The sequence below is a fragment of the Cryptotermes secundus genome, unplaced genomic scaffold (genome assembly GCF_002891405.2).
Source record: "Cryptotermes secundus unplaced genomic scaffold, Csec_1.0 scaffold813, whole genome shotgun sequence".
Taxonomy (NCBI): domain Eukaryota; kingdom Metazoa; phylum Arthropoda; class Insecta; order Blattodea; family Kalotermitidae; genus Cryptotermes; species Cryptotermes secundus.
This window is the reverse complement of record NW_019735471.1, coordinates 635,091-653,967: the sequence shown is the minus strand read 5'-3', so window position 1 is coordinate 653,967 and position 18,877 is coordinate 635,091. Positions and strand designations below refer to the sequence as shown.

General features: G+C 38.1%; 1 protein-coding gene across 1 annotated transcript in view; it reads left to right on the top strand.

Annotated features, from left to right (window-relative positions):
- Positions 1-18,877, top strand: part of LOC111869418 (citron Rho-interacting kinase) — a 57,547-nt gene that overhangs the window by 9,829 nt on the left and 28,841 nt on the right. The window contains exons 7-15 of the mRNA XM_023860936.2: positions 283-550; positions 949-1,126; positions 3,035-3,163; positions 5,711-5,831; positions 9,589-9,729; positions 10,677-11,009; positions 13,632-13,862; positions 14,778-14,946; positions 15,858-16,132. Of these exons, the coding sequence (XP_023716704.1) occupies positions 283-550; positions 949-1,126; positions 3,035-3,163; positions 5,711-5,831; positions 9,589-9,729; positions 10,677-11,009; positions 13,632-13,862; positions 14,778-14,946; positions 15,858-16,132 (1,845 nt within the window). The remainder of the gene's footprint in view (positions 1-282; positions 551-948; positions 1,127-3,034; positions 3,164-5,710; positions 5,832-9,588; positions 9,730-10,676; positions 11,010-13,631; positions 13,863-14,777; positions 14,947-15,857; positions 16,133-18,877) is intronic.

The window sequence follows — 18,877 nt, the reverse complement described above, 5'->3', positions numbered from 1 at the left end:
GCATCTGGCCAAGTCATGTACCTGGTACACCAAATTTTCCATGCATTATGGATATCAGAAACTGCATGCTGTTTACTTTGTTGGTTCCATCTGTGAATTACAGAATATTCACATTTAAACCAAGAGGCAAGTAATTATACTTGAGAGCAGTAAAGGCTGAGTCCTTCAGTATCCATTGGTGTCTTATCTCATTACTTGCCACACCCAGGGGTTCCCTTGGCCTTTATTACTTTGTCAAAAAGTACCATTTCAATTGAGATGGCGGAACAAATAATTTTACAGGTGGAGTGTGATTATTGGTCACTGGGTATTGTTGCATATGAAATGGCGTTTGGGCAGACACCATTCTCTGGAGACCAGCTTACAGACACATACTTCAATATTATGAATCACAAGTCCAAGTTGCTGTTCCCTGAGGATTGTGATGTCTCACAGTCATATCATGACATCATATGTGGTCTCTTGGATGATGCTGCTTCACGCCTAGGTCACGAGCAGCTGTTGAAACATCCATTTTTTTCTAGTGTTGACTGGAACACTTTAAGAGAAGGTCAGAATTATCTCCATAATTTGTAGATTAAGATCTGTTTTATATAGCAATTTTGTAGTTTCAGGATAGTGACTGAGAAAAGGGGTCATTTGTTTTGTTGCTAACTTTTGTTTTTTCACCCTTCTAAGTTTTTGTGTTTTCTTTTCCATCAGTCATTCACCTTTCTCCAAGATGCAGGTAATAGCTGAATAAGGCCTTTATTTCTATATATAGCTTCTTACTGGTCTACATTTACTTTTACCCTCACCAGTCAAAGCAGACACCAGAATGTTCCACAGTGCCATGGTTTAGCGATATAAACATAGGAAATAGATCTGCTTCAAGGAACTTCTTTCTAATAGTTAAAGCTATTAATCTGAAACACTGGCAAACAAGAATAACTCGTTTTTTATTTTCAGCTGTTCCACCTTTTGTTCCGGTTGTCAAAGGCGTAGATGACACTTCAAATTTTGTTGAATTTGAAAAAGAACCACAAATTCCATCCATCGAAAATTTCAAGATGAAGAGAGAGTTTTCAGGCAATAACTTGCCTTTTGTTGGATTTACATATGTTCATGATGTAGATGTGGTTTCTAAGTGAGTATGGACAGCATATCGTCAGTGTCACAATTTTTTTTTTCTTGTTAAGTTAAAATTGTGGCCATGGAAATGTGTTGTGATTTTGGATATGCTTGTAACTTGACATTCACTTCTTAAAAATGTTAAAATAGCACTAATAACTTAATGTGATAAGAAAGTGAAGCATATGGCTGGATTCTTGATTTTCTCTATTGTAGGAAAGCTTGTTAGATAAGGCTTTCATTATAATTATCTTAGCTTTGACACTTTGTATATAGGATAACTTTTTTTTGTAAAAAATTCCTCTTTGTCTGTAATCTCTCATGGTATGACATTTGACAGCCAATGCATTGAATTACAATAATACAAGATGTGTCCCAAAAGTCATGAAATATATATATTAAATTTATTGATGATATCGGTACAAAGTGTTAATATTCTTCAAAGTACTGTCCATGAGCATCTACACATTTTTTCCACCGACTCTCCCATGCCCGGTATGCTCCCTCAAAGGCCTCGATGGAAACCTCATTTAAAGCTGTTTTCACGGCCGCTTGGATAGCCTGAATGCTTTCAAAACGGCGTCCTTTTGAGTGCAGTCTTGATCCTCGGGAACAAAAAGAAGTCGGCCGGAGCTAGGTCGGGGCTGTAGGGTGGCTGCGGCAGCGTTTCCACGTGGTGCTTCGCCAGGAACTCATGGACGAGCAGAGACGTGTGGCTGGGCGCATTGTCATGATGCAGCCACCAGTTAGCGGCGATGTCTTTTCGCACGTGGATGACCCTTTTCCTTAATCTTTCTAGAACATCCACGTAGTAGGGAGCGTTGATGATCTGTCCTTGGGGTAGAAACTCTTTGTGGACCACACCCTTGGCGTCAAAAAAGACGATGAGCATTGTTTTCACTTTGGATTTGCTCATCTTCGCCTTCTTCGGTTTCAGGGAAGCCGAGGTGTGCCATTCAGCACTCTGGCGCTTCATTTCTGGGTCGTACTCAAATGTCCACTTTACATCACCGGTAATAACACAGTCTAAATAATGAGGTTCAATTTCCACACGTTCCTTCAATTCACTCGCTATCAACACTCGATTGGCCTTTTGCTCGTCCGTCAACAATTTGGGGACCAGCTTGGCGCACACCTTTCGCATGTTCAATTCGTCCATAACGATGCATTACACAGCGGTTTTTGGAATGTTCAGAGTGTCGGCTAACAACCGGACAGTCATTCGATGGTCAGTATTCAACAAATCACGCACACGGGTCACATTTTCATCGGTTTGGCTTGTTGCTGGCCGTCCAGAGCGGGGGTCATCTTCCACTCCTTCCTGGCCCTCCTTAAACTTCTTCACCCACCTTGTAACTTGCACATATGATAGAGCAGNCCCCCCCCCCCAACCCAAGTGTACTCCGACCAGTAGGAGCACAGGAAAGAAATATATTTCATTACTTTTGGGATACACCTTGTATTTGCTTATTTTGGAATCTTGTTTCTTTCTATCCAAGCAATAGATTTAGTGAAGAGTTACATTTTTAACACTAATCTGTTCCTGCCTTTAGTGAAACAATATGTATTTACAGTGAAATCTCAATTTAGTGTTCCCGCATTTAGTGAAATCCCATATTTAACTAATATTTCTTCTGGTCCCAGCCAAAGTCCCACTTAAACAATATATTTTTCCCCATATTTAGTGAACTGTGGTCTAGTAAATAACCTACATTTAGTGTAAGCAATGGGAGAAGATTACAATTAGTGGAAAAGTTAGAATTATTATTTAGGTGTAATTTTTTCTAAACCCCTATTTAGTGCAAAAAAACTGTTCCTCCAGAAATTAATTGATTAGGGATTTCACTGTGAACACACTTACATGATCAAGAATTAGATAGATGATCATAGCTTTTCACACTATAGAGTCTGTGGTATTTTGTAGGCACAAATATCGAACAAGTTTGTCTCCCAAGAAGAAGAATGAACTTGAAGAAATTCTGGCTCGTTATAAGAAAGATGCAGATAGATTTTCGAAGAAAGTTTGTGAATTAGAGCATGCGAATGAGAGGAGGTAAGTGAAATAGTTTTATTGACTTGTTTCTTATCAGGATTATTAATACTGTTTCATATATGAGTGTGACTTTTGATGGGGTTTTGGATTGGATATTGGATTTTTTGACAACTTTAACACACAACTCATAATTTCACTTAATTATAGCTACATTGCTGATCTCCACACTCTACAGGTTTCTAGAGCACACAGACTATTATTTTCAGTCTGTTACAGTTTCCTCTAATCATTTCCTGGTAACGGCTCCAACAGTGGATATTCCTCTGCTTTCATGCTGAAGTCCTCTCTGAATGGCAGCTCCCTTCCAACTGCCCATTCTTGCTCCAGTTGTCCTTATATAACCCCTGGGCATGGACCAATTTTAGAAAACTCCATTTCCTACAGTATCTATTGTTGCATGTGGACTGTTGCTGCAGGAACCTGTTTGTTTGCAATCATTTCCTAGAAACAGCTGTACATGCTACAGTATAAATAACATAATCATAAATTCAGTTATGAATCAGTGATGTTCATTTACATTTGAAATCCATGCAAAGTTCAGCTATGTCTGGGTGAACACATATTTTGAGACTTGAATTTTCTTTTAAATGTAAATACAGATTTTAAAAGTTTTACTTATTTTTCACATCTTAAGCCAAGAAATTTTTCAGTGTAATTATTTATTTGTCTAACAGGACTTGTAATATACAATGAATAAATGAAACCATTTATATTTGTACAGATACATGTGTTTCAGTCTTCAAAGAATTATATTACAGTCCAAAACATGCATGTTTGTGTAAATGTAAATGATTACATTTATACGTAGTATTTTATAAAGACTTGTTGGACAAATAAATAACTTTATCATATAATATAAGCCACATGGTCCGAAAGGATTTAAGACCAGAAATGTGTACCCTTGCCATGTGACACAAACCAAGTGTGTGTCAATGAGCAGTGGTCCCATAGCTCTACCATATATAATAGTATAATGGTTAGCACTGCTTCTTCCTGTTCAAGAAGCCGCAGGCATGAATCTCAGATGGGATGCTGTGTACGCTGGCTGAGATCCTTTGCAATTCTCTGCAACCTCTAAAGGTCCTTAAAATAGACCATAAATGATTCCATATTCCATTTTATCATTCACTTATTCATCATGTTGTCATGTGTTACTGGCTAGGCATTGGGTTTGGATTGATAAATGGATTTATTGAACGCTTATAACTACAAATGATTATAATAGTCTCACTAATTCCACATTCTATGAATCACTACAATTAGAGCACACAAAATATTCTGTTTATTGTTCTGTTGTCACTAGTCATTGCTAGGTAGCAGCTGCTAACAATGGACATTCCTTATGGCCAACCTTGTACTGTCACTGCTCAGTCGCAACTGACAACTGACTGACTACTGCTGCTGTCAATCAGTCAAATTGCTGCTGGCCTTTGCAAGCTTAGTTGTTCCTTTCTTCAATTTCCTCGATGTCCATGACCAAGATTTTTGTTCTCTCCTAATCTTTTATGTGTTTAGAAATGGGGTCTCCTCTTTGATGAGGGATGGGTTGGTCCTTCCATATAGGCACTAGTTTGTTGCACTGTAGTTTCAACGTGAGTGTATATGCATTGTCACAGTGTCCAGGTCACTATGAACTCTGTGCACCCTCTGTCATTACACTGTATTAAGTAACATTTATACAAACTATACAGAGGCTTTCTGTCAATTCATGCTTATGCAGTAGGTTATGCCTTAACTTATGTAATTACTCTGGAACTGCATTTAGTCAGCTGAATGATTGTATCCCTGACTGCCGCTAAGATTAAGCCTCTTGTACATTCTATGTATGGCTTCTCTTTGTCCAATACCACATACATTTGGATTTGTACTGTTTAGGATTACTTCTGCCTGTGTCCTGCCCAGTTTAATTATATAATCATACACAAGGAATTTTGAGAGCCATATGCAATTCACAGACTTGGTCCTCATTATACAGCGTGGACTGCATAGAAAACACTTCATCCTCTATTGTTGCATCAACATCTGTTGCCATGGAAACATGTTTACTGTGCCACTGCCTGGCAATGACCTCCTCTACTCATTCCACTGTTCTAGCTTTCAGCCATTGTGTCACAGTATATGTGATTGACAAAACATTGTTAAGCCAAGACTCAAGCTAAGGGGGTCAGTATAGCAGTAACATATTTAATTCATATTCAGGAGGTACTAAATTCAATCATAGGCAGGTTACTGACTCGTGGCTGAAATATTTTTGTTGTTTTTCCCCATTCTCTTCAGATAAATACTAGGATGGTATTTTCACATATTCCATGACTGTTCCTTTCCAAATCCTTACTTTAATATTTATGGTCCTGGTCTCACTTGTCATTCAGGCTTATGTCTTGTTGGTAACTGTTTATGGTTGCAGGAGAAGAGGTTTGAGATCTATTGCACTAGAGGTGTTTAGAACTATGATCCTTGAACAAATGTAAATATGGTGATAATCTACAGTTTCTGTTCTTATCACATCAATTGTGCAGTGTGTTCTGTATTTATTTACTTTTTCAGAAATAAAATTGTTGAGGCGCTGGAGTGCAAAGTAGAGCAGCAGCGGGAGCAGTTGAAAACTGTAGAAGCGGATAAGGACATTCTAGAACGTGAATGTGAGCGGTTAAAAAATGAACGCATGGTATGTGTAGCACAGAAATGTATTTAATTTAATCCACTGGAAGATATCGATCATACCCGAGCACATTAGTTAGTTAGTTATTGGAGAGGGTGGGTTTCCCCATGCACTGAGACCTGTATTGGTCCATTGTGCTTCCCTCTATGATTTCTACCAGTCTCTATATCCTACCGGTACTGGTGCTTACTATCAGTCCCGCCCAGCCAGCGAGACCGGCTCTACTAGCTGAGAGGTATCTATAATGCTTCCCCCATCTACCAGAGGTATTAGAGACTGCTGTTGAGCGGGAAACGTCCGTTAATTTGGCTCAGTGACCTCCTTTGGAGATATGAGGTTCTTTTACATGCCGTAAAGCTACGACACTTGACCCACGGCTTAAAGTCCCTCCCGGAGGACTTGTTCCCTAAATTTTTCCGCCCTTAAAAATTCGACGACCTCCGCCGGGTATTTGAACCCGCGTACTACGAGTCATGAGGTGGGAACGTTACCTCTAGACTAGGGAGGCCGCTTACCCGAGCACATTAAGTTGACTGGTAGTCTGTTGGAGAGGCAGGTTTTGATTCCCATTAGACACATGAGTTTATTGCTTTACCACGACATCAAGAATGACTTGAGCCCAGACAGATTTATGCAGTATGCATAAAGAACACTTCTCCAAGTGTAATTCTACCAGAGTGTGACGCTGACCAGTGTCAAGGTGTAGAATGCTTGCCACCTATATGTGAAGGGCATCTTCACCTTTACTTTTAAACTGGAAGGTGCAGTAAAATGATATGTGGATTATTCGCAAATTTAAAACATAATGTACAATATCATTTTTGCTATTTGTACTGTTTGGATGTCTGTGTTGGGATAAACAGTCTTACTACTTTTTTAATGTAAACATAGTTATATTTTAAGTTTCTTCATATTGTTAACCATTTTTGGTCCATTTAACTTGAAATTCCTACCTGGGTCTCTGAAGAAGAATATACTCGTAAACATCTCCCACTATCTGTCATATATATAGAGGTACTTATTTATTTCATCATTACAGATCACAGGCTGTAGCAACCTCAAATTATGGTGCTATGTTGTATTTTAGCGTCCTGTTGCACTGATTCATATTCATAATGTGTATATATTTACCGTCTTTTAGTGCATACAATCGAATCTACCACTTCTACACTACATGTTTCGGCAGTATGCTGTCATCTTCAGATGTATCAGTCCGTCAACCATTTCACTGCTTGCCTTTATATGTCCATTTACAAATAATATTAAATTCGTATACGTCCTTATATAATAATAAAATTTATGTATTTAATACTTGTTAAAACCTATTATCGCATGTCATATTTTTAAATTTGTGTGTATTATTGGTCATCCACATGGGGGTCGTTCTTCTTATGTTTCTAATGTTGTGTGTATATTATGTCTTATGATGTGTTCTAGTCTTGTGGCTGTGTGCGTTGTATCGTTAACACACACACACACATCCAATGATACACCTGAAGATGGCAGCACACTGCCGTAACATGTAGTGTAGAAGTGGTGAATGGATTGTATGCACTTGAAGACTGTTAATATATACACATTATGAATATAAATTATGGTGCACTTATTGCATAACAGGACTGGTTGAAGGAAAATATTAGTGGCACACCCAGTGAGCCTGTCGCCTTGTTAAGTATTAATATGAATCTTAGTGCCAACTTTTCATTGCTACGCTTAGTAGTGCTAAGAAACATCCAAGTGCAGTTGCAGAAGAAGTAGATTTTAGCAATACAGCACTTACAATTAATAATTATGAACTAGATCAGTGATCCTTGGGTGCAGCGACATTTATTTTCTTACCAATATCTTGTTGAAAATCTTTCTTTAGTCTTGAGACAAATACTCCTTGTCTTCTAATATCAATAAATTTTTCATGCTCTTGGGGTAATTTTTGCTTTGAGGACTGCTTGATTAGGTACTTCAAATGGTCATACAAGTATGAAAGAAGCAGCAGTATGATTTACACTAAAGAAATTAGGATTATTTTCTGCTGCAAGCTATCTCATATAATGCAATCTCATTATGCGTGTGTATTCCTGCCTTTTATAAATTTCTGATTTTGTTTCATGGTAAAATGGTTTGCAACTCCGCTGTTAGAAGGAATACTGTATTTCAGCATCATATTGTATGTGAACAACTTGTTAATGGTTCTGTCAGAACAGTTTGTGTATAAACCTTATATATTATTTTACAAAATGTTTTGACCCTTTATGGCCATGATCAGGTAATATATTTACACTCATTCTCCACACTTCTGCTATTTTCCCCTACATTGGCTGATGTTTACAATTGTGGGGAGGTCATACGTGTTATTTGTCAATGTGAACATATAAAACTGGAAGTTCTCACATACTCATTCAAACAGGCAAGAAGCAGTAATCGACCTAAGCGTTTTGTATACAAGGGTTGAAACTTTAATAGTGGCAACACTGCTGTAGAGACGCCATGCAACGGAAACAAATAATGTCGCTTATACCACACGTTAGTTACATACCTACCTTACCTCAGAGCAAATGGATTCTCCCTTCCCACATCACACGCATGTGTAGTGACAAGAAGAACAGAGCCTCTGTTAGCTGGCGGTCTAATGTAGTGTTGTCACGATGTTTTTGAAACAGGAACAACGGAGTTGGATACAGATTGAATGTGCCAGAGGCTGTACAGCACGACAGTGTCTTCAAGGTCTTCAAGAGACTTGCAGGGAATCTGCATTGCCTTACAGAACAGTGGCAAGGTGGATAAGAGCCTTCAACGAGGGACGCCAAAATGTGGCAGACATGCGTCGTCCAGGTCGTCCTAGTGTCAGTGAAGAAGTGCATGCTCTTTCTGCGTTACTGGAGAGTGATTGGCGCCATACGATTCGTGAGCTGGCCTGAGAGACAGGATTAGCGCATATGACTGTGCTTCACCTTCTGAAGGAACACCTGGGCATGAGAAAAATTGCATCACTATGGGTTCCACATGATTGACAGAAATGCAGAATTGCTATGATATGACGCTGCTCATAACCACTTGGAGTGCTATGAGTGCGAAGGAGAGGCTTTCTTATGCCATATCATTATGCTGGACGAGACATGGGCCAAATTATATGAGCCACAAATGAAACACCAATCAAATAAATGGCGTCATCACGGGTCACCATGAAAATCAAAAGATCGTCAGAACCCCAGCAATGTGGAAGTTATCGTGACTTTCGTGTATGACTGTGATGGTGTTATCTTACCGCATACCGTTCCCTGACAGCAGACCGTCAATGCGCAGTATTACTGTTCATTTTTGGAACACAACCTGTGACCAGCTTTGAGAAAGAAGTGGCAACACTTTCTGCAGAACCCACCCATCATTTTGCAGGACAATGCTTGGCTGCATGAGGCTGGGAAGTGCTGTATCATCCACCATACTCCCCAGACTTAAGCCCTTGTGACTTCGACTTGATTCCTAAGATGAAGGAACCACTTTGTGGCATTTGCTTCAGAACTATTCCAGAGATTCTTGAGGCAGTAGACCGCTCCATTCAACCTATCAACACGACAGGCGCTGCTAAAGGTATCCTACAACTTCCACATCGCTGGCAACAGGTTGTACACAATGCTGGTGACTACATTGAAGGACAGTAAAACTTTGAAACATGCATCTATTTTGTATCAGTTATAAATAAATAGTTGCCACTATTAAAGTTCCAACCCTCATATTTAGGTTGAATTGAGATGTTTCTTCCCTTCAGAGCATGTTGCAGACCCTGGAACAGGAGCGTAAGGATCGTCAAGCAATAGAGAAGAAAGTTGTTGCCCTGGTCCGTGACAGCAAGGCCAGTTGGGAGAAGAAACACAAGCAGGAAATAACAGATTTGGAGAAGCGGGTGGAGGTATAATGTATATGTCAATGTTGCATGACCAGATTAACCCAAGCACCATTTTCTATTTCAAACCCTTTCCTTACATTTTGAGTACCCAGTATTAACACAAATGTGACAATGGATTTCCCAGTTAATATTGTTCATAACTGGGGGAGTGTGTGGTTTTCCATGTTCTTCCTTGAAAAGCAGTCTAAATCACCGTGACCCTACCTGACAGGAGGTGCATCTGAATCTTCTGCCTCATCAGTGATGAAATATGGGTGAATCAGAAAGAAAAGAAGGCAGTTGATGAAATATCAGTACAATCCTCCTTGTTCAAAAAAGTTTAAAGTTCACCTGTTTGCCAGAAAAGTGATGATGTCAGTTTTTTTTNGGAGATGCGAAAGACATAATCCTTATAGATTAATGAAAACAAGAACAACAGTAATCCCAGATCACTGCATCAAATTCCTGGGTTAAGACAAAAAATTTTAAGGGTTCACATTGGCAGAGAAGCTTTCATTAAATTTGACTTTGATTATGACATCAACTTATATCAAGTTTTGTGCAAGCATACTCCATGTATGTGCATGCATGCATGGAGAGGAATGATGGGGGTTGTGGAAAATATTGCAATATGTATTACACTATAATAATGAAAACCACTGTCCTGTCAGGAAATATTTGTAAATTTCTGTGTTTATTGGAAGCCTAATGACAGAATAACTTGATGTTAACATCTTTTGTGCCTCTCACAAGAATTCATGTCTTTTTCAGTTCAGTGAATAAGTGTAACTGTTTAAGATATTTCACCCTATATTTTGGTTAAGCATAAATGTTAATATGAAAACTGGCATTTGAAATAGAAGTTCAGAAAAGTATGCAGTAATTTTTTAAAATGGCAGTATTTTCTGTCAGGTTATATATTAGGCATGTAATGCAATAATAAGCCACTTCCTATCCTTGGTTTATTACAGGACCAAGCACAGCGCATCATGGAACTGTGCACAATGAACAATGCTCTAAACAGCAAAGTGGATAGACAGACAGAAGAAATTAAGTCTAGATGTTCTGAAATTGATATGCTGCAAACACTGGTCCAGGAGAACCATAGTAAGATGGCAAAGGCTCGTGAGATCAATCGGCATAGTGTAGTGGGCATTGAAACCAAGCTAGAACGTATTGCTGCTGACTCTCAGATTCAAGTGACAGCCCTACAGTCACAGCTAGCTGATGAAGTCAAGTTGCGGTCTGAACTGCAGGAACAACTACGTGAATCTGAAGAAAATATTGCCCAGAAGGAGGCTGAGGTAGAGGGGTTTTCATATTTAATTCTTCTGTAAAAAACTGAAGCTTTCAGGCTACTAATACCAGAGTCTGTTGTACACCATCTTCAGTCATTTCATTCTCTCACAGTCTGTGTCCATTACATAGGTTTCAGTAATATCTTCCCATCTATTCAGTCTTTTTAAGTGATTTGTGCACCAAAATTCTGTGTGTACATCTTATTTCCTGCCTGTTATAACCTTAGCATCCTAACTATACCAGCTGATCTAATGTGTATATTATAACATAAAATATTCCAAATTAGAAGTTCATATTTACTCATGTAATGTTAATCTCCTGACGTGTGAATTGACTTTTTTTGTTATATCATTATTGCACCCAATTTACACTGTTAAAATTCTTTAATTTTTTCATTTAACATTCTTTTTCTTTATATTTCAGCGTTTCAAAGTAATGTATCTTTTTCTTCAGCAGACAAATATCTTCCATTTATTTTAAAAGCTACACCTTTTTTTTCTTAATCATAGTATTTATATACATATCCTCAAATTGTATTGGTGTCTGTTTGCAAGAAATAATTTTCATATCATTTGGGAGCTTCCTTTCTTCCCGTGACTCAGTCATTTTGCTGTTGTAGTTATTGTTTATTTATATTGTAATTCTAATGCACAAATCCTTACAGTTTCTGCCTTCACAGAAGAATACATGTTCCTGGATGTCTCTGACTTTGTATTTATGTGCATACAAGTTTGAAGATATTGTAACGTGTTTTGCTACTGAAGACGCCGTTCGGATTGTTAATTGGTTTATTTAACAACTTACAAGTTGTAGCTACAATTAATTATAACACTGTTGAGAGTTTACACACTATTCTATTCACGGTATCCTCAGTAGTCTTCACGTATTTATAACGCAGGAGCTATACGAGTCTCTGTGAATTACACACTCCCAATATAACTGTTCTATGGCACACACAAAATCTTGAAGTTATCAGTTATCACGCACTATAAAATCTTCTAACCACGCGTTCAGTTCTTCTTTCCATGACTGCTGCTATATTTCAACTGTCTTTGGTGGCTGCTACATTTTAACTGACTCCTTAGGCAGTGTGGTTCTCTTATAAACCCTCAGCCAGACAACGGGAAAGCTACTTGTTTCCTTGTTGCCTAGTCGCCGTGTTTACAGATGTTGCTTGGAATGCTATCGAGAGTTGTTTATTGCATAGCAACCGTGGCATCCCCCGCTACGTCACTATTGTTACCTGCCACATCACCGCGGGGGAGGGGGCGGAGCGCTGACCAGCCCGTCACCCTAGCAGCAACAGCGCTGTTATGCCACCGCTGGCAGGGGAGGGGGCATCCTGCATAGCGCAAATATGTCACAGTATTATTTGTTAAAAGGAAATCAGATTTCAGATCAAGATCTTTTTAAAATGGACCAGGTTTGAGTATGAGTATTGCTAAACCTTTTGGGATCTGTGGTAGACAGTGCTGTAGCAGGGTTCCCCCCCCCCCTTCTTCCCCCCATCATGCTGGTAAAATGTGCTTCATATTTAGAGGAGAAAATTTTTACCAGAATCTACCATGCATCTGATCTGACAGAATTGTTTCATTTTAGTTGCTTGCTGGGAATATCATATCACTTCAGTAAGCAGAAGTCTCACTGTACTGTTTTCAGACTGCACTAGGGACAGTAAGTTCTGAGTTCCAATCTGCTGAAGTAATACTGCAGTGTAATACTGCTTCTTATTGGAAAAGTTTAAGTAGTGGGATAACATTCTTAACATATTCAGTATCATTTGAAATTTGTGTTATGTTCTTTCATTTATATTTATAGATGGCAGGATAATGCAGTGACATTTTCTGAGGATTTAAATGATGAGTTGTGTTATTAATCATCATATTACTTTACCTAAAATTGACCAGTACTTTTATTTTTAGACCAATAAATATTAAATTCACAATAGGTCTTAATTTATAAGATTGCTGTCTGAATGAAAGACTGTACTATTTTGGTACAAGATAGTGAGTGTATACAGTATATATGGGACATGTGGTAGCTTAGTTGGTTGAGGTACTATGCTACAAGCTGGAAGGTCATGGGTTTGTTTCCCAATGATGTTATTGGATTTTTCAGTTGACCTAATCCTCCCAGCTGCACTATGGTCCTGTGGTCAACTCAGCCTCTAACAGAAATGAGTACCAGGAATCTTCCTGGGGCTAAAGGATGGCTGGCATGTAAGGCTGACAACCTCACCACCATTTGTGACCTGATTGTCTAGAAAATATGGGAACCTTGATATCTCACAAACCTATGGTTCTCCATGGCCTGTTACAGGGATAGCTTTTTTTTTACCTTTGTATAAAATATGTGTATGAAATTAATGTGATGATTAACAAATAGTGTTCTAATTAACTTATAATGTTAAAAGAAAACGTATTTTAAGGTATAAAATTTCCAATTCAGTTTGAGTGTAGATTCTTTTTTAAATTCTCATGGTAATGGATATGTTAATGGTAAAAACTGATTCACAGTAATGTGGATCTCAGTCACAGGAGGCATTTCAGTGACTAGACATGGTGAAATCAGGACGTCTGATATGTGAGAGTAAGTGTCTTTCCTTTATTGGAAAATATATTTTTCAGCTTTTGTCCATGCGAGAGCGAGAAGCCTCCCAGATTACTGAAATGAGATCTGAATTAGAGCTATGCCAGCAGCAGTGTGTTGAGTTGCACCTGCAGGTAGATTTTCTGCAAAGAGAAGCTGATAGTGCAGTTAAAAACCTGGAAAGTAGCAACAAAGCTCTTATTTGTGAGCTAGAAGAGAAGTTACACAGAGAAAAACAGGAGTGTCACAAGTTGAGGGAACAATTGATGGTGAGTGGTACAGATATGACTACAGAAGTGATACAGGTTTTTTGCTCTTTAATATTAAGACAGCACTGCACAAATTTTATGGCTTAACACAGAAAATTGCAGAGACTTATTAGTATTGGTTTAAGACGAACCTCCATTCTATGGGTTTTGGGGTCACTTCTTACTCAGAACTGTTTTCAGATTTTTCTGTGCATGAATTGAAAACTTCATCACTACCAAAGGTTAAGAGAAGTGGAGGATATATGGCCATCACTTTCAGAGACCACGTTAAACTGTATGTATCCACATCTGACCATCACTTTCACTATCATCCCCTCATTAGGGGTACTTGATTCATCTCGGTATCGTGTCGGAAATGGATTCCTTCACTTTGCCAGGGAAAAGGTGACAAAAATTATACAACTATAACAGAAAGCATTCGTTAAGAGAAATTTAACAAAGCGTCTTTACATTGGATTTCAGCAGGTGTTCAACATTTATTTTTAAACATTAACATTTGTGGAGTTGTCTTTAAGGTCTTAAGTTATACATTGTCTAAAATGAATACTACATTTTAATGAAATAGCTCACCCTAAACTACATACCAGTTCATACTCAAAATTTGCTTGTAGCATATTAAATAAATTCTCACCCATATTTCAACTAAACTAATTTCAAGCAAAACTTGATGCTCTTGTGTCCTTTAAGAATGTATATTGCAGTCTTTTAGTTTATGACACTATGTAGTCTTGTATACTGTAACTGACATTTCGGACGAATCTGATCCCTCTATCTTTGGGGTACCCTATGTATTCAAGAGCATTTCATGATGTCTTACATTTCTTGATTCTGAGAGAAATGTATTTACATTTTTAGATATGGAATTAAGGATTTTATGAGTGTAAATAAAATTTCCTGTCTTTGACCCTGTCACAGAAGAAGGAAGGTGAACTAAGTGAGTCGCTAATATCACAGGAAAACACATTAGCTTCAAGGGAAACAGAACACGAAACCCATGTAACTATGCTGGAAACAGAACTTAAGCAGGCTGCTGCTGACAAAATGAAACTGCAACATAGACTTCAAGAGGCTCTTGATAAAGAAGGTATCGTTCAAAGTATATTTTGTATTCTCTATAAAAGATTATCATATCTAATTCTGCCTTGCCCGATTGGAAAAACAATATATAATGCCAAGTTTGGTTTCATATCAATAACAACATGAGTTTTGAACAAAGTTTAAATAACTTAAATTCATATAACACTTTCTTCTTCATACATATTTACATTTGAATATGAATAGCATAAGTTATAGTTATGTGTAATTTTGAGATGAGAAAGAGTTCCTGTCATGACCAGTAGCTAACATTGGTGCTTCATGATCGCCTCTTTCCACACAGTTTCCAGTTCAGCCCAGCTTTTGATGCTACATAACCTATCCTCTTGAAAAGCATGGTGACCATATTTCACCAACTGGACTGAGTTTTTGCATGCCAGGTGACTTCTCTTACCACTATTCTCATGTCATTTTCTGCTATAGATGTCACTGAAGTGCAGAGAAACTTATTGAAGCATGTAAAAGTTGAAGTTGTCAGTTGTTTTTCACTTGTTTTCTGCCATTTCTGTTTTCATTGTGATAAGCTCAAAATCAAGCTTCCACTGAAAAAAATGGCTGGCCCATTTGTAAAATCCCAATCTGGGGCCATGGCAGTAAATGTTTAAACAAGAAAAGCAACAAAGAAGTGTGACAGACCAAGCACCAGTTAGCATATTAACTTTTGTCGTAGCTTTTCTAGGCATGTTTTAATTTAATCCATTTTAAAACTATACTCAACTTTCATTCAGCAGGAAGTTATTTATTTAGTATTTGTGTATCGAAGTCAGAGGTCTCACCTTGTTACAATGGGACCTTGTATTTTTTTTTATCAAACTCTTAGATACTAATTAATATTTAATTAACAGTGAAGCTTGTGTTGTAATGATATGCCTATTATACACTTGTTTTACTTGTTTACAGAGGAAGATAGCCACAAGTTGGAGTCACTGGAGGCACTACTGAAACGCTTGGAGCAGGGTCTAGCTCGCCTGGAGGAGGAAAATCTTAAGTTAAAAGGACAGAGCAAGTCAGAGGAAGATGGCAAAGGCCCTAGCAATCTCACTGAAGAACTGGAGAAGCAGAAACTAATTCTGCTGGCTCAGGTGGAGAAGCTAGAGTCACAGCTGGAGAAAGTGACAGAGACTTCAATTCTTGACAGGCAAGCTGCCAAAATAGCACAGAACCAATTGTGGAAGGTGAGATTTAATTCTGATTTGTTGACAACTGTTGCATTTAGTATGAACATTCAGTATGATTTGATTACTCTAAGGATCCTGAATTATTCTGTTTTGGATTTTAAGCTTTAAAGCCATTAAAAAAGGGCTATTTCACAGATTTGATATCATCCTTTTTTCTTTCCTGTTTAGCAGTGCTGCTGTCAGTATTTAGCAGTTCAAAAGAAATAAATGGTGCTGTTTTGTGTAATCGATTGAGGTCTGAAATCTTAAATTTATATTTTACAAAGACAGCAATAAAAAAAATCAGTGGTGTATACATATGCCTGTAACATTGTCACGTTGTAAAGTATAATCTGTTCTACAATAAGCAAATGAAATTATTGGAATAGGATATTCTTTTCCCTAGGACTTTCCAGCATTCTGTACAAAGCTTGCTGCATTGCAGTGTATTTCTTGGACTTGTTTACTCAGGTGGGGTAAAAGATGAAAGATAAAGTTGTCCCTGTGCTTAACTAATATGGGGGTGGGGTTGTATAGATCCACATTTTCTTGAACTTGGCACCAGCTGTAGGTGACTGGTCAGCTTCACGCCCCTCCTGTTTTACCCCAGGGGAAAGATCCCCCAGTGCTCTTTGGATAGGAGGCTGGGTGGGTCTCAGCTGATCTGGAGGACATGGAGAGGAGAAAATTCTTGACCCTACCAGGACATGAAATCCAACCCCTCTGTCTGCCTCACCAATGGCAGAAATGTCTTGGTGGTTATGTCAAGTAGGGAAATTGAGATGGAAATATGTATGATCACATGCAGAAAACTTGTAAAGTGTACCACATATGTGTATCCTATAGGTCAGAGGTTCCCAAACTTTTATATGTTGCGCACTTGTTAAAACATTTCACACACTCCCTTCCAGCACAAGTGCAAAGAAATTTGACCTAGCTATGAGTATACTTTTTTTGTTGTTGTAATTTACTATACATTATTCAATGCATTTAATTTAAATGAAACTTCATACCTGGAGTAGTGGGACAGATGTACTTGCCACTTTGAACATAACTTGCCTCAGCAATTTGAGAGGCTGTAATATTGTTATCACTGATAGGAGGATTTATGAAATACTCCACTGAAATGGACTCAGGTGGCATCATATAAATACCAGGTTCCATGATGATTGGCTCAGGCATTTAAGTAACATTACAGTTATTACTGCTACAGTTTGAATGGATGTAATGTTCAAATTACTGATCAAAGGGATTTATGAAATACGTCATTGAAATGGCTTCACGTGGCATGATATACATACCAAGTTTCATGCAAATTGATAAAGACATTCAAGCAACATTAAGGTTTCACCTCAGAAATTTGATGGGCTGTATCAGTATTAATGATAGGAGGGTGGTATGAATTATGCCGTTGAGATGGGCTCAGGTGCCTTGATATGCTTACCAAGTTTCATAAGTATTGGATCAGCCATTCAAAAGCTAATATGGTGGAATACCTACACAGATAGCAAGGCAATCTCATAAGCCTGCATTTATTTTTTTTTTTGCAAAATGAAGAAAACAAGCTAAAAATTCAGTTCTGGGGACATATCTGTTTTCACCATGGGCAGAAAGTGGAAGGGCAAGAGATTTTTTTCATGGATTCATGCTAGCATTAACATGCATTACAATTCTATTGGATCAGGTAGTTTGTGTGTTGCTGCTGAAAGCAAAAGCAGCTGTCTGAAAATATTTGATGTTGGAAACTTGAAAAATCATTGTTGGAATCGAGACTGAAATATTTTTTTCTAAATTTGATATAGAAAATTCAAGACTCACACACGCCTAGTATCTTCTGTTTCCTTTGATCTATTATGAGCTCCTAGGAATATCAAAAGTTAATTTAGGGGAGTTGGTATGTACCATAAAGGTACAAAATGCAAACACTGGTACAGCACTGAGAGTTAAACTTGTGACCAGTGATGAGTCACAGGTTCATTTGAAAAGGGTTGTGGTAATGAAGGTGAGACAGAATTCCTGGGTTTTTAGACTTTTTCCATCATCTGCTATTCTAGAAAATAGAAAACGCCACATTTCGGAAACTGGATCTGTTTCCATCCTCAGGTGAGGGGTGGAAGATATCTACTCAGTTGGCCCCCTTAGAAAGAGCTCTTTCTAAGGGGGCCAACTGAGTAGATATCTTCCACCCCTCACCTGAGGACAGAAACAGATCCAGTTTCCCAAACATGTTTACTGTTTTCTAGAATACCAGACGATGGAAAGAGCGCTAAAGCCCAGTAAATCTGTGTGTTATACACCATCATCAGAACCCTTGAAGTCTATAAGGTGAGACACATTGAGCTCAGCAATAGTTCATGCAGTTTGCTGTTGCTTTTGCACAGTAATGTAATAGATAAGTGCTATGGAGGTTCAGCTGACATTTTTTTGTAGCTTGTTGTAAAGTATTGTCATGATTTAGTGACTAGATATGGGGTTTGGATTGGTAATAAGATTTATTGAATACTTATAATTACTTTTAGTTACAATTTATAACTCTCTCACTAATTCACGCACTCTACTTCTCACTACAAGACTCACAAAGTCTTCTGTGTCTTCACCAGATTCCAGCATTGTCTTCTTCTGCTCATATCATTGCTAGGTTTCTGCCTTTTCACAGTTGACTCATGACATAAGTGCTCATATGTGTGGCAGACTCACATTCTTGATTGAGTGAAAACACCAGTTGGTTCTCCATATATAGCCTCAGCATGGACCATATAGAAA